At 41.0% G+C, this 13,857-nt stretch overlaps 1 protein-coding gene across 2 annotated transcripts in view; it reads right to left on the bottom strand.

The window, feature by feature from the left end:
* Positions 1-13,857, bottom strand: part of atrip (ATR interacting protein) — a 99,110-nt gene that overhangs the window by 8,946 nt on the left and 76,307 nt on the right. The window contains exons 1-6 of one of the 2 annotated variants that reach the window (XM_034681600.1): positions 4,775-5,097; positions 2,197-2,543; positions 1,188-1,270; positions 744-914; positions 538-647; positions 134-270 (exon numbers count right to left, since the gene is read on the bottom strand). In XM_034681600.1, the coding sequence (XP_034537491.1) occupies positions 134-270; positions 538-647; positions 744-914; positions 1,188-1,270; positions 2,197-2,542 (847 nt within the window). In that variant the 5' untranslated portion in view covers position 2,543; positions 4,775-5,097. Of the gene's footprint in view, positions 1-133; positions 271-537; positions 648-743; positions 915-1,187; positions 1,271-2,196; positions 2,544-4,774; positions 5,098-13,857 lie in introns of those variants that run through there. The other variant, XM_034681608.1, reaches the window with a different exon arrangement.

Below are 13,857 nucleotides of genomic sequence, written 5' to 3'. Positions count from 1 at the left end.
GTTCTCAAAGATGTAACAACTGCAACATCTACATCAACATCACCATCACCAACACCAACATCAACACTAACACCAACAACTCCTGTTTCCTGTTTCATTCAGGCCTTTGCTCCACCTTTATCCCATGACCCACCTTCCCTCCGCGTCTTCACCGGTGTCGTTCTGGAGGGGATGTTCGCTCCAAACATCTCCTTGGTGATGAAACCGTTTCCTATCGGAGAGGAAGAGCTGCTGCTGCTCCCATGATGCAACTGGGCCAGCACTTTAGGACTGGGAGGAGAGAAATCATGCGATCAGATCATGTCTGACTCGTTGCACACTGAGCGGTCTCCATACGTGTTCATCCTGGAGTCACACCAGCTGCTCCTTGAAGCTTGTAGGTCAGTGAATATTAAATGTGACAGCTTATAAATTACTTTTTCCTTAATTAAATATTTAAAAACTTAAGTTGTTTTGTTCAAAATGGATATAAAAGAGGAAAAAACATAAAAACCCCCCACAAATATTGAGTTTTAGGTGATATAAACGATGACTCACCTGTTTCTACGAAGAGGAGAGGCGGTCTTGATCTTATCCGAGCTGAGTTTGCTCTTCATCTCGTTGATCTCTGCTTCTTTAAACTGCAGCTCGGTCTGCAGAGACTGGACCTGATCATGATAAACACCATCACCATCATCATCATCATCATCAGCTCATCCTACACACACTGTACATTCATATGTGAGTGTTTTTCAGCTCCTCACCTTCCTGTGGAGCTCCTTCTCCCTCTCACTGTGCTCTCTCTGCTTCTGGGTCTCCAGCAGGACCTGGTTCTGCCTCTGGGCCTCCTTCTCCTGCTGGGCTCCTTTAAGAGAGTCCCTGAGGACCCGGATCTCCCCGCTCTTCAGCATGATCTCGTCCTCCACCTCCTTCAGCTGATTACGCAGACACACACACACATGCATCAGGACAGATTCACCTGGAGTCTGTTCCCCGCTGGAACTCATCCTTCATTATTTGACGGAACCCTTCTTGCAGCCCGAACTGAGATGCTATCATAAGACTAAATGTCTGATCTGGTCCAGAGGTTTTAGTCCCACTTTATAGACTTAAGTGTGCTTTAATAACTAAAAAAGAAAGAGTCAAAAATGGAAAAAAAAATGTAAGTGACCCCAGGTCATTTTGAGCCAGATTAAACACAAACTCACCTTCCTCTTCAGCTCTGCATGCTGAGCCTCCAGCTGTCTGTAGGAGTCTCCTCGGTCTGACCCAAACTGCTGCTGTCTGCTGCCTGAACACACAAAACAACATCGCTTTGTCAACAAAGTCAAATTAAGGACATTTGCTTTGTGTACGTCATTTTTAGATCTACTTTCACTGGTGGGAATTATTATTTCCAATATCTTTATTCCCTTGTTCTTTCCTTCTCTGATTATTCACACTCCTCATAACCATTTACCTTCCTGGAGTCCCTGAGTTCCCTTGTCTCATAGGTTCCTCTGGATCTCAGTCTCAGCAGATGTGTGTCTAACATGAGTCTGGTCCTGCTGGAGGTTTCTGCCTGTTAAAGGAAGTTTGTCCTTGCCACTGTAACTTACTAAATGCTGCAAAGTGCTCTGCTCATGGAGAATTAAGATGAGATCAGACTGAGTCCTGTCTGTAAGATGGGACTGGATCTAATCCTGTCTTGATGTTGGGTCTTTGTTAATAATAGAACATAGAGTACGGTCCAGACCTGCTCTGTTTGGAACGAGTCTGAGGATAACGTTTGTTGGGATTTGGCGCTATATAAATAAAGATTGATTGATAAAAAAAATTCAGAGCTCAAAATGTTGTAATTATTAAATCTTTTTTTTCCCCAAACAACAAGAGACATAAAGACAAATAAGAGTCCATAAATTTAAAAAGTTGAAACCAGCAAATGTTTGACATTTTGGCTTTAAAAACAGTTTGAACATTAGATTGATATTTAAATATGCCAGTATTTTACAAGCTTAGATTTTAAAGAGTCATTGCAGCTCGAAGTGACACATCTTTCTGTGTTTTAAATCTGATGAAAGAGGACAAATAAATAAATAGTTTGTCTGAAATCAAGCAAAATCTGTGGCTATTAGTGAGGAAGAGGAACTATTTGGAGACGATAAACATAATTTTAAAGGACTAACTGTAATGTATTTATTCAGAGTTTTTAAAACCATGTTTCCAAGCTCAACTCACCGAGAGGCTCTCTACTTGTTAACTCATGACTGGCAGCTTTCCCTCTGCTGCTCAATCCAAACGTGTTCTCTCTGCTCGGGTTGTTCGCGGCTCTGCTCAGAGATCTGCTCGGTCCTGGAGATGCAGACCACCCAGACCCCCGGGTAGAGTGCGTCTGTTTGCTTGCCAGTTTAGACTCATGTCCGGGTAACGCGGTCGAGGTGACGGCCTGCGAGGCGATGATGTCAATCTCATCCAAGTCATCCTGGGTGAAATCATCGTCATCGTCGAACGGGTCGTCAAAGGGCACGGCTGTTACGACATCCGCGTTCAGGCCTCGGAGGCGCTTAGTGGGGGGGCAGTTCATGCTGTTGAAGAGGAGGAGGAGAGAGAGACAGATGGGTTAATACGCTACAAATAACTGCAACTCAATGATGTCATGGATTTATCATTGGGGACAATATCAACAAAGTCCTACAAATAAGTCGGTCTGGACAGAAACTCATGATGACATGACTTTGAAGAGCATCAGAGCAATAAGAAGAGTTACCCGCTAGGATGCAAACATTTCTAGTGAGTCATCCCAGAGTACAGTTTGGTCTTTATTGTGTCTAAAATCTGAAGAAAACAAAACCTTCCTCACATTCTTATGATCTATTCTTATGACTATTTTTCAAAGAGTCGCAGAGGTCTGGAGTAAGTTAGAGACAAAGGATGATGCATGACAGGATGGTAGAAACAAACATGTACACAGTACATGTTTCCATTTTTTCACCAAATACTTTAGTAGATATTGCCAAATAGACATGAAAAAAACTTTTCTGTTGACTTAAAAGATAAATACTGATTAAGGAATCAAAAAATGATAAATTAGGACTTTTCTTATATTTCACAAGTTATTATTATACATTTTTAAAACTGCAAATAATCTGGGATTTCACAGACTTTGCTCTTCAGCATTATTATCTGCTCAAAACTTAACTCAAAGGTATTACATACATTTTTCAAACAACACCATTAATATGACATTATCTTGCTCCTTTTCTGTAAATCAAGAGTACCTTCCAAACATATATATGCACATAAATGAATTAATTATGTATCTTTTTATTTATTTAACAACCAATGTTTAACATCTTTAACAAACTTTAACAAATGTTTTTAGTTTCTTTTAACAAATTATGTTTTAATGTTTTGGTTTTTTTTTTTATACTTTTTTTTTATTGTGCAAGAAATGTGCTTTACAAGAAGGAATTGACCAAGTGACAGGAGGACAGAATAACAAACAAGGTAAGCAATCAAAGAGGAAAATAATACAAATATATAAATATAAAATAATATTAATGATGATAATGAAACAGATAACGCTGAATGACAGTTTGCATAATTGTTCATTTTCAGGGGGCTATTAGTAAATTTTATGGAAACACCTTTTCCATAATGTAGAAATGCCTGATATAAAAGTCAAATCTAAGACCTCATGATGTTTCCTCCGTTTGTCAGCTCCTTATCTGTCGAGTCTTTTATGTGTAACTAGTTTTTCTTCTTAACCCTCTTTATGGAGAGGTGGTAGGGGTCGTGTATTTCATTGATAGTTTTTGTTTATTTAGAGCACTTTGTGTTACGTTATTGGTGGATGAAAACCAAAAAAGTCTGTTGATTGAAAATGAAACAAGGTTGGAATCAGCCAATACCAACATGCTGACGTATAAAAATAAGTTAAAATAACATTTGTTTTATCCTTGATGGGAAATTCGGTTGTTGCAGCAACACCGACATAGTAGCAACAGTAGTACAAAAATTATAAAACACAAATAGAGAGAAAAAAAAGTAAAGTAATAAATTCAATTAAAACAAAAAAGAAAAAGAAATGAATGAAATTAAATAAGAATAAAATCTAAAAGTATATAAAAATGTTACGCATGGTGTAGTTGGAAAGTGACAGGTTGACAGCTTACTTAGATGTTCACACTAAATGTAAAATCAGTAAACGTTTTTCTGACAAAGTAAATATTTCTTGAGTGTAGTTATGGAAAAATAGGCTTTTTTTAAACTTTAAAAGAGCAATATTGATGAAGAAAAAATGAAAAAATTATTATCTTTTTAAAATTGTTGCTGGTATTTAAAAAAGTCAAGTATAATGTGAAGAAATCTTCTCTCTATAAGATTAATTTTCCATCATTTTAATCAATTTATGAGAGACATATTAAGCATAGCTCGTCAGTCCTACTCAATAATGACAATTTCTGATATAAAAAAATATTTTACATTTACTTCATTGAAACATGTTATGATTAATCATTAAACAGCAGCGAGTTTCAGGCCTGTGCAATGAATCAATGACTTAAAGATGGACAGAATCCAGTGTTTCCTCTTGTTTACTGTCTTAAAAACGGGAACTTTTAACTTTAAATGCTAATAAACTGTAACAAAATAGTGCAAACACAAGTTATTCGTGGTTTTATATTCAAAAGAGAAACTGCAAAAGGGTTTGAGTTCAGCATTACTCAGGGTGAATATAAAGCAGACTGTTGGTTTCGTGTTTAATCTTGTAGAAAGTGGTTTATAAACTAAAAGTGAGTCTTGTATTTGGTGTTACCTTGATGCTGCTGAAGCTCCTGGAAGCAACAACTCAACGAGCTAACGTTAGCTGTGATTCCAATGACATGTTAGCATGCTAAGCTAACACAGCTAACTCCATCAAAACAGTATTTAAAGCTTGTTAAAGCTTCGTTATAAAGACATAGGAGGAGTCCGTTAGTCGTGTCCTTTCAGAGTGTGTCTTATCGATAAACTCAGCCGGTAATATCGGTTAAAGGTTTGATTAGCAGCTGAAACTTCACGAATTTGAAGATGTCAGGATGAATGTGTTATTCAGCCCGCTCCGGTACCTCTGATAATCTGACCAATCACAGCGCAGGCCCCAGAAACCTGACTACTGGCTCTGACAGTCTGACCTATCAGAGACGCCGGCTCTGACAGTCTGACCTATCAGAGACGCCCATGCGCGGCACAAGAAAATGTAGGGGTCCCTATAAAATACAAACTGTACCAAACGCGCATGTGAAAACCCTAACCCTAATCATAACCTTAACCCTATTCATAACCCTAACCCTAATCAGAACCCTAATCATAACCATAACCATATTCATAACCCTAATCATAACCCTAACCCTAATCATAACCCTAACCCTATTCATAACCCTAACCCTATTCATAACCCTAATCATAACCATAACCCTATTCATAACCCTAATCATAACCCTAACCCTAATCATAACCCTAACCCTTATCATAACCCTAACCCTATTCATAACCCTAATCATAACCATAACCCTATTCATAACCCTATTCATAACCCTTACTCTATTCATAACCCTATTCATAACCCTTACCCTAATCATAACCCAAACCCTATTCATAACCCTTACCCTTATCATAAACCTAATCATTAACACTCTTCTTTTTTTTTTTTTTTTCAAGTTAAGTCTTAAATAGTCATTTAATAATAATAAAAAAGATTGATTGATATCTCTGTGGACAAATGAGATTCCTGCAGCGATCTGGACTGAGTTATGAGAGTAGAGGACGAACAGCGAGAGAGAACGTAACAAACACTAACACAAGAGTCATTGAACTCTCTATAATCTTGAGTGTCTGCTTCAAATCAACACAAGAATCTGTACCCACCTGAGGAATCTTCAATGTTTTATCAGGAAGTGAAGTGTGTGACTTGGTCATGTGATGTCACTCCCATTGCTGTACCAGCCAGGTTGCTTCCGTGCATGTCTTGGCTGCAACAGCACAATATACCAGCGTCTATTGAGGGGGTATTATGACTCACATCTCCCGATAGGCGACACACTTGAAGGCAATTGTCTATCATATATATATACAGCCAATAGTGCTGAATTCAGCCACCACACCTCTTAGCTCCAAGAGCAAACACTTAAAAGAGCACCCTCTTGGGCACTAGTGGCCTAGCAGTCTAAGCGTGCACCATATACAGAGGCTATAGTCTTGCAGAGGTCGCTGGTTCAACTCCCGGCCGTGACCATTCGCTGCATGTCTTCCCCTACTCTCTACTCCCCACATTTCCTGTCTCTCATCAGCTGTCCTATCAAATCAAGGTGAAAAAGCCCCGAAAATGTAACTTAACTTAAAAAGAAAGAAGAGCACCCTCTTTGAATATGGCTAGCACATGGTTTATACTTCTAAGTCAAATCAACACCATAGGTCTGTGTCGCCCTGTTTCAAAACAGAAGCCTCTGATGTAGCCTGACGGGGACCTCCTCCAAAATGTAACTATGCGTTGAAACCATAGACTGTAAAAAATATGGACATAGTATCCGTGACGTCACCCATCTGTTTCTGAAGCGCTGTTTTGAGGCCAATTGTCGGCAGCAGCCATATTGCTGCTGTCGAGCCAGTGTGACGTAAAGAGGCGAAGTTTGAGCCTCCTAGCCAACAGCTACAGTGTTCCCGCAGTCAGCTGTGCCTCTTATTGGAAGACTTGTAATCTCGATATCTTCGTATTTGCCGCGTTAGAAAAAAATTCACCGGCCTCACAGTTTGTGCCGATAGAGAAATGAGCTATCCAGGCTAGACTCGTCTGTTGTACCAGGCTGTAAACTTGTTTATTTCTGCTGTAAAATCGTCTTTTTCCCATTCATGTGTATGTGACTTCCGGTACTTCTGGAGCCAGCCTCAAGCGGATCCTCGATGAACAGCAGTTTTTAGCACTTCTGCATTGGACCCATTTTTTTAGACCGGAGGTTGCAGCTTGGTTGAAACAACACGCAAGCCCTGTGATTGGTCCACTGGGCAGCACAGTATATCTGCATGTAAATTTCCGAAATCGCTATGCCTTCCATCTCCTCTGACGTCTCCTCTCTGTTCCTCTTTGTAATAACTGCTGTATGATTAACAGCAGCATTTATCAGCGTCAATTCAACTTAACACACTCTGAGTCACCATAGTTCAGTGCCAACAAGCAAGCAGACTCTGGCGATCTGACTAGCATAGAAATCACACTGCCTGCAAGAGTTTCGGCAGAGTATTGCAGAGCGTCGTAGATGCTTGATGCAGAAGTATGCAGTGCTCACGACAGTCAACGCAGAAGTATAAACCTGGCTTTATGAGGAGAGTAGCTGGCACACTTTTTTCTCCTCCTGTACAGGAACACAATAAACCAGCCTCCTCTCTGCTCAGTGTGCTACCTCATTATGCTCACTGTTGCAAAGGAACAAACTCCTCCAAATCACCCACACTGCCTCTAAAATCAACGGTTTTCTCATATTACAATAACATCCTTATTTACCTCTTTTTCTGCTCTGAAAATAAAAAATACTTTGATTTATTTCTTCCTTGTACCTCCCATATTATACCTCTACTCTGAGCTGCCACAGGTTTCATCCCCAGCCGCATTCAAAAGGCACGTTCATATGACTCCCTGTATGTACTCTCACATACAGAAGCTTCTCAGCAACAGTAAATGTGCTTTCCATTTATAGACACAGACAGGTCTGTGTGTCGCAGCTCAGGCTCTACAGTATGTATGTAACTCTGACACATGCTCACTCTACCTCTCTCTCACTCTCTCTCCGCCTCCGTACCTCAGCACAGAAATGGCAGAGCTCAGCGACAGGCATCCAGATGCACCCATCATCATCTTCATCGTTATTATGTGCAGCAGCAGCAGCAAGACATGCACACACACATGAACACACACATGATTACTATATGTGCAATGGGTTAATTCAAACAGTATTAACACGTTCTGCAGCTCCTCATATTTAAGAAAGATGATTTAGTGACTCTGAAAAGGGAAATGTTCACATTCACATACATGTGTTTGGCAGGAGAGACTGTTACCATAGAAACCACACAGCCAGGGCAGGGTCAGTGAGTGAATCAGATGAATTCAGCCTACATGCGTGTGTGTGTGTGTGTGTGTGTGTGTGTGTGTGTGTGTGTGTGTGTGTGTGTGTGTGTGTGTGTATCTGCAGAGCAGGGGAGCGGCTGTCAGACTCATGTGACCGTTTCTTATTCTGTCCTCTGAGGATGGGAGACGTCTCTGCCTGTCCTCTCCTGCAGCGTCGCCCCAGGAGATTCAGCCGAGAGAGAGCCAGACCGCCGTCCAATCAGAGCGAGAGGTGTGTAACGTGAAGGTGGAGAGGACGGCCCGCGTGATGTGATATTCAAAGACAGATATGAAGCTTTCTCCAGCGAGAGTCGTTAAGTTCAACCTTTGCGAGTTTAACTCGAGAGTTCAATCCTGAGAATCAAACGACCCAATGAGCGCAATTCAACATGAGCTAAGCCCTGCCCCCTCCGACTCTTCCAACGCGACGCCTGTTGCAGAAAGAGAGAGAAACTCAACAGCTTAACATCAGCTCTATAGTTTATTTCATGGCAAGTCAATTCAGAGATGAAGTTTGAGATCATAAATTAATCATGAAGGTGACAGAAGGCAAAACAGATCTTCACACTTAACCTGCTGCTGCAGTTTTTGCATCATCTGTTCAGTTCAGACCTAAACCATGCTGAGTGATGCAGAAATAGAAGCAAGTCAGAGTGAGAGAGACTTTTTATGTGAGATGTAAAATCAGAGAGGAGTTTCAGTCCCAGTGCTTGGCCCAAAATTAACAAAGTATGAAAGTTTCACAGAGCTTTGTTCGAACATTACCAATTCAAGTTCCTGTTCCAGTGAAAAGAATGGAAATTTGGCCAGCAGCTGAGGAGGTGCTCGACCTGCTTTGTGCGCCCTTCAATCAATCTTTATTCATAAAGCGACAAATCTCAACAAACGTGATCCTCAGACTCGTTCCAAACAGAGCAGTTCTAGACCGTACTCTATGTTCCATTATTAACAAAGATCCAACATCAAGACAGGATAAGATCCAGTCCCATCTTACTGACAGGACTCAGTCTGATCTCATCTTAATCAGAGGTGGGTAGAGTAAACCGAAACAGTACTCAAGTAAAAGTACTGTTACTTTCTAATGATGTTACTCAAGTAGAAGTAAGAGTACTCATAGAAATAAGTACTTGAGTAAGAGTAAATAAGTACCTAAAAAAAAACCTACTCAAGTAGTGAGTAACTTGTGAGAAGTATCGTATATAAAATTGTACTGTATTGGAAATGCTAATAACAATGTGAAGTGCACACTGCCTTTAATAAAGTGACATAAATAGGAAAATGCCAAAATGAATGCTGTTAGGCATGGTTTACTTTCAAACATTAAAGAGAGAGAAGCTGCAATGTGCACAAACTAATGTACCCGCTTTCATTTTTTAAAACAAGCTAGAACTTCAAACTGTCTGAGATGTCATCAGAACTCCAGAACATTAATACTCCAACATTACAATACAAAATATATCTATGCCTTCCAAACTTTCTTTTTTAACCTTTAACTTATTTTCAGTACATCTTACTTATAAACATAACTTGAAAGTACTAAAATAACTTGGAAGTGTTTAAAAAGGCCATGAACTCAGTCCTGAAGAATCTCTCTGAGGTGACTGTTGAGCTTCAGAAGCAGCTGTTTTTATTAGCATGCTACCTTACTGCTCTTATAAGTTACTTTAGATTACTTTCCAACATTTCTAACATGCTTTTAAGATTTAATGTTAACCAGTATGATCCTAAGCTTACCTAACTGATAACTCACCATGACATGCTTTTAAGATTTCATATGATCCTTAGCTTACCTAACTGATAACTAACTATAATATATTTTTAAGATTTAATATTAACTAGTATGATCCTTAGCTTACCTAACTGATAACTCACCATGACATGCTTTTTAAGATTTAATATTAACCAGTATGATCCTTAGCTTACCTAACTGATTACTCACCATGACATGTTTTTAAGTTTTAATTGTTCTATAAGCTCAAGATTTCCACCGTATAGACAAAGTAAGCAGCGCATACTGTGACTGTTTCTCCTCGTCATTTAGAGGTTATGAGAGAGTCCGGATGTTGGGTACAGGGTAAACATGTTCCTCCAAAGGGGAAGCAGGTATTACGCAGCCTCTCTCCCCAGCTGTAGGTGGAGGAGGGGGCGCAGCTACTTCTCCGTTCATTCAGTGTTGAGGCTATTTATAGCTCTGGATCAGAAGGAGCTGCGTGAGAGATCGGCTGAGTATAAAACAATATAAAATGAAGAAAAAAAGGAACGTTAAAAGTAGCGACTGGACAGCCCAATGTAACAAAGTAAAAGTACATATTTTTTAACACAAATGTACTTGAGTAGCAGTAAAAAGTACTCTGCATAACAAATACTCTCAGAAGTACAATTTTTTGAAAAAACTACTCAAGTACATGTAACGGAGTAAATGTAACTCGTTACTACCCACCTCTGATCTTAATCCACCAGAGCAGAGCACTTTGCAGCATTTAGCAAGTTACAGTGGCAAGGACAAACTTCCTTTAACAGGCAGAAACCTCCAGCAGGACCAGACTCATGTTGGACACACATCTGCTGAGACCGTGTTGGAGGGATAGAGGGAGATGAAGAGAGAGAGAGATGATAGTGGTGAGATGGATAGTAGTAGTAGTCTGCTTTCAGTCCCTAGAGTCAGAACGAAACATGGTGAAGCAGCCATTAGTCATTATGCACCACAAATCTGGAACACACTCCCTGAAAGCTGTAGATCTGCTCGAACTCTCACCTCTTTTAAATCAAAGACTAAGACTTTTTTATTTGCCCCCGCCCCTCCTATCTTAGCTCATTTTAACTCACTTTAAATGCAAATCTTAATTTTATTTTTAACATATTTCTAATTTTTCTTTTCTGTTTTATTATATTTTTCATTTTAATTGTGTTCTTTTATGCTTGTCTGAATGTTTCCAATGCTTTTAATGTTGTAATGTAAAGCACATTGAATTGCTCTCGTGTATGAAATGTGCTATACAAATAAAGTTGCCTTGCCTTGCCTAGTAGTTGTAGCAGCTGGAGTCTGGCACATCCACAGCAGCAGGCCGTCTACAGCAGAGATCCAGAGGAACCTACGAGACAAGGGAGCTCAGGGACTCCAGAAAGGTCTATGGTTAGTAACTTTGCCCTTCCCCTGTACAGCCCCCTCACACTTCTATTAGTGCATGTCCAGATGGTCCTGTTTGTGCATGTGTTTATTTCTGTGTGTTCTGAGTGTAACTAGGTAACTACAACAAACTGTCATGATGTGCGGAGCCAGACCTGGAGTCAACAGGTCAGAGGTTTTCAGAAGACCATAAAGACAACATGGATGAAGAGAGGAGGAGAATCCTTGATTCAGTAATTACCGTGGGGAAACCTCAGTCACATGACTCCAGCTGTACGGCGGTCCTGCTCTGTGATGCGTTCTTAAAAAAAACACCGGTGGGTGTTGACGGACGAGAGAGCATGGAGACTGACCGCAGTGGATCAGAGACGGACCCGACACGGATCTGGTGGAAGTCCAATGTTAGTGCCAACTGCAGACTTCAAAATGGTCGTTCAAAGAGCAGTGAGCAGGAACGCAGCAGCATCACTTCTGTTGTACAGCCTACAGTTCATACTGCACTTTCTATATTGACTCCATGAGTGAGTTCGTAAAAATTATGGAACATTATGTCAAGTTAACTCCAAACAAGCTGTTTGTTTAGACAACCAGATTTTTTTATATCTCCTCGTTTCTGCTGGAATGCTCTCTCAGAAATCAATACCCAGTTTAGTTAAGGTGAGGAATGGCGGCTGGGTTGTGTGTGCAGCAGGAAGAGTTGTCTCCTGTAATGATGCCAGTTTGTGTTAACATCACTACATCATGGATACGAACATTCCCACAATACAAACCCAACAATAGAAGACATAATACAGAGAACTGAGGCGTGCAGTGAAGAGTATCCAAGCAGATAAACTCAGTGTAATCACTTCACCCACTCTGTACTGGTGAGTTTTCCTCATATCTGCTCCGTTCACAAGCATCTCATTCTGACATCTTGCAGAAAGTTTATGAAGAGGATGGAAGGACAATGTACAATCTAGTTGTGGGGAAAAATTTGCCTATTTGGGTTCACGCAGAGTCTTTTTTGTTCTAGATGAATCAAACTGATGACATAGACCCACCCATGCGTTTAAAGTAACAGTAACAGATGTGGCTCTTGGCTGACATACAAGTGCATTTAATTGAGGTCAATGGGCAGTCCGGTCGATATTTAGGGCAGTCACTACCATTGATTGTTTATAACTATGGACGACACGCCTCCATTTCCTCCTGTTGTAAGAGAGCAAAGCAAAAATACTACCTCAATGATATATTGTGCCGGTGACATTGGCGTCACCTCCCTTCGCTAACGAAAACAACGTGAAAATGGGCTAGTTTAAATTTGGATGTTTTGGGGGGCATTTTTGCCTTTATGGATAGGACAGCTGAAGAGACAGGAAACGTGGGTAGCAGAGAGAGGGGAAGGACATGCAGTGAATGGTCACGGCCAGGAGTCAAACCGGCAACCTCTGCGACGAGAACTATAGCCTCTGTATGTGGGGTGCTTATGGCCAAGATCCACCAGATCCCTATCTGGTCCATCTCTGATCCGTCACCGCACTGATAGGTTTCTATTCTAGTCATTGTGTTAACTTCCACTGGATCCGCTCCGTTGCGTTCCGGCTGCGACTCTAATCCAGCAGGTCAGAGCCCTCCGGATCAGATACACAAGACTTCTATTTTTGCCGGATGCCAGAGCACAACTTATCAATCTCAACAGAGCAGAGCGTGACAGGAAGTCAGGCACCAAAACAAAATGAAAACATCAGGTTAATTTTCAGAATAAAACACTCTGTGTTATCGTTGGATCATTTTTATCCTAACTATGAAAACAAACCGTCATGATGAGCGAAGCCAGGCCTGGAGTCAACGGGTCAGAGGTTTTCAGAAGACCAGAAAGACAACATGGATGAGGAGAGGAAGAGAGAATCATTGATTTAGTAATTACTGCGGGAAAACCTTGGTCACATGACCCCAGCTGTCCGGCGGTCCTGCTCCGTGCTGCGTTCCAAAAACGCAACCGATGGGTGTTGACAGGCGAGAGAGCATGGAGCCGGACCACAGTGGATTGGATACGGACCGGACACAGATCTGGTGGAAGTCCCGTGTTAGACCGCTAGGCCAACAGCACCCCCAAATAAGCTAGTTTATCTCACTTTGTAGAGCAAGCGCCCCATGTTCAGAGGCTGCAGTCCTAGTCACGCTGGTCCAAAGATCGATTCCTAGTCCTGGCATGATTTGCTGCACGTCATTCCCACCCCTCTCTCTCCATACTTCCTGTCTCTCTCTCGAGCTGTCTTATCAAAATAAAGGCAACAAGACAATTTGATTTTCTAGTTTCACTCTTGTCCCTTCTTTCAACATTGGGGAGGTAGGCTGAATGAACCATTCTGCAGCCGGTCAGTAGGGTGAGCTCTACATTTTTGGGGGTTCATTTTTGAGGATCAATCTAAACCAATTTACAAATCTCGTCTAAAGGTATAAGAGGTGATGGTCAAAGGTTGAGGTCCTTATGTACTGTGTGTGCTGAAAGTGTGTCTCCGATTAAAGTAGTGCTGAAAAAAAAACCATACAATTAACACACCACACAACAAGTACATAATGTTCTCATGGAACTAGGGCACAGCTTCAGTCTGCCCCCATGAGAGGACCTCCATGACGGACCAGGTTT

This window comes from Notolabrus celidotus, chromosome 1, assembly GCF_009762535.1.
Source record: "Notolabrus celidotus isolate fNotCel1 chromosome 1, fNotCel1.pri, whole genome shotgun sequence".
Lineage (NCBI taxonomy): Eukaryota > Metazoa > Chordata > Actinopteri > Labriformes > Labridae > Notolabrus > Notolabrus celidotus.
The sequence above is the reverse complement of the archived record's forward strand: the minus strand, read 5'-3'. Positions and strand labels throughout refer to the sequence as shown.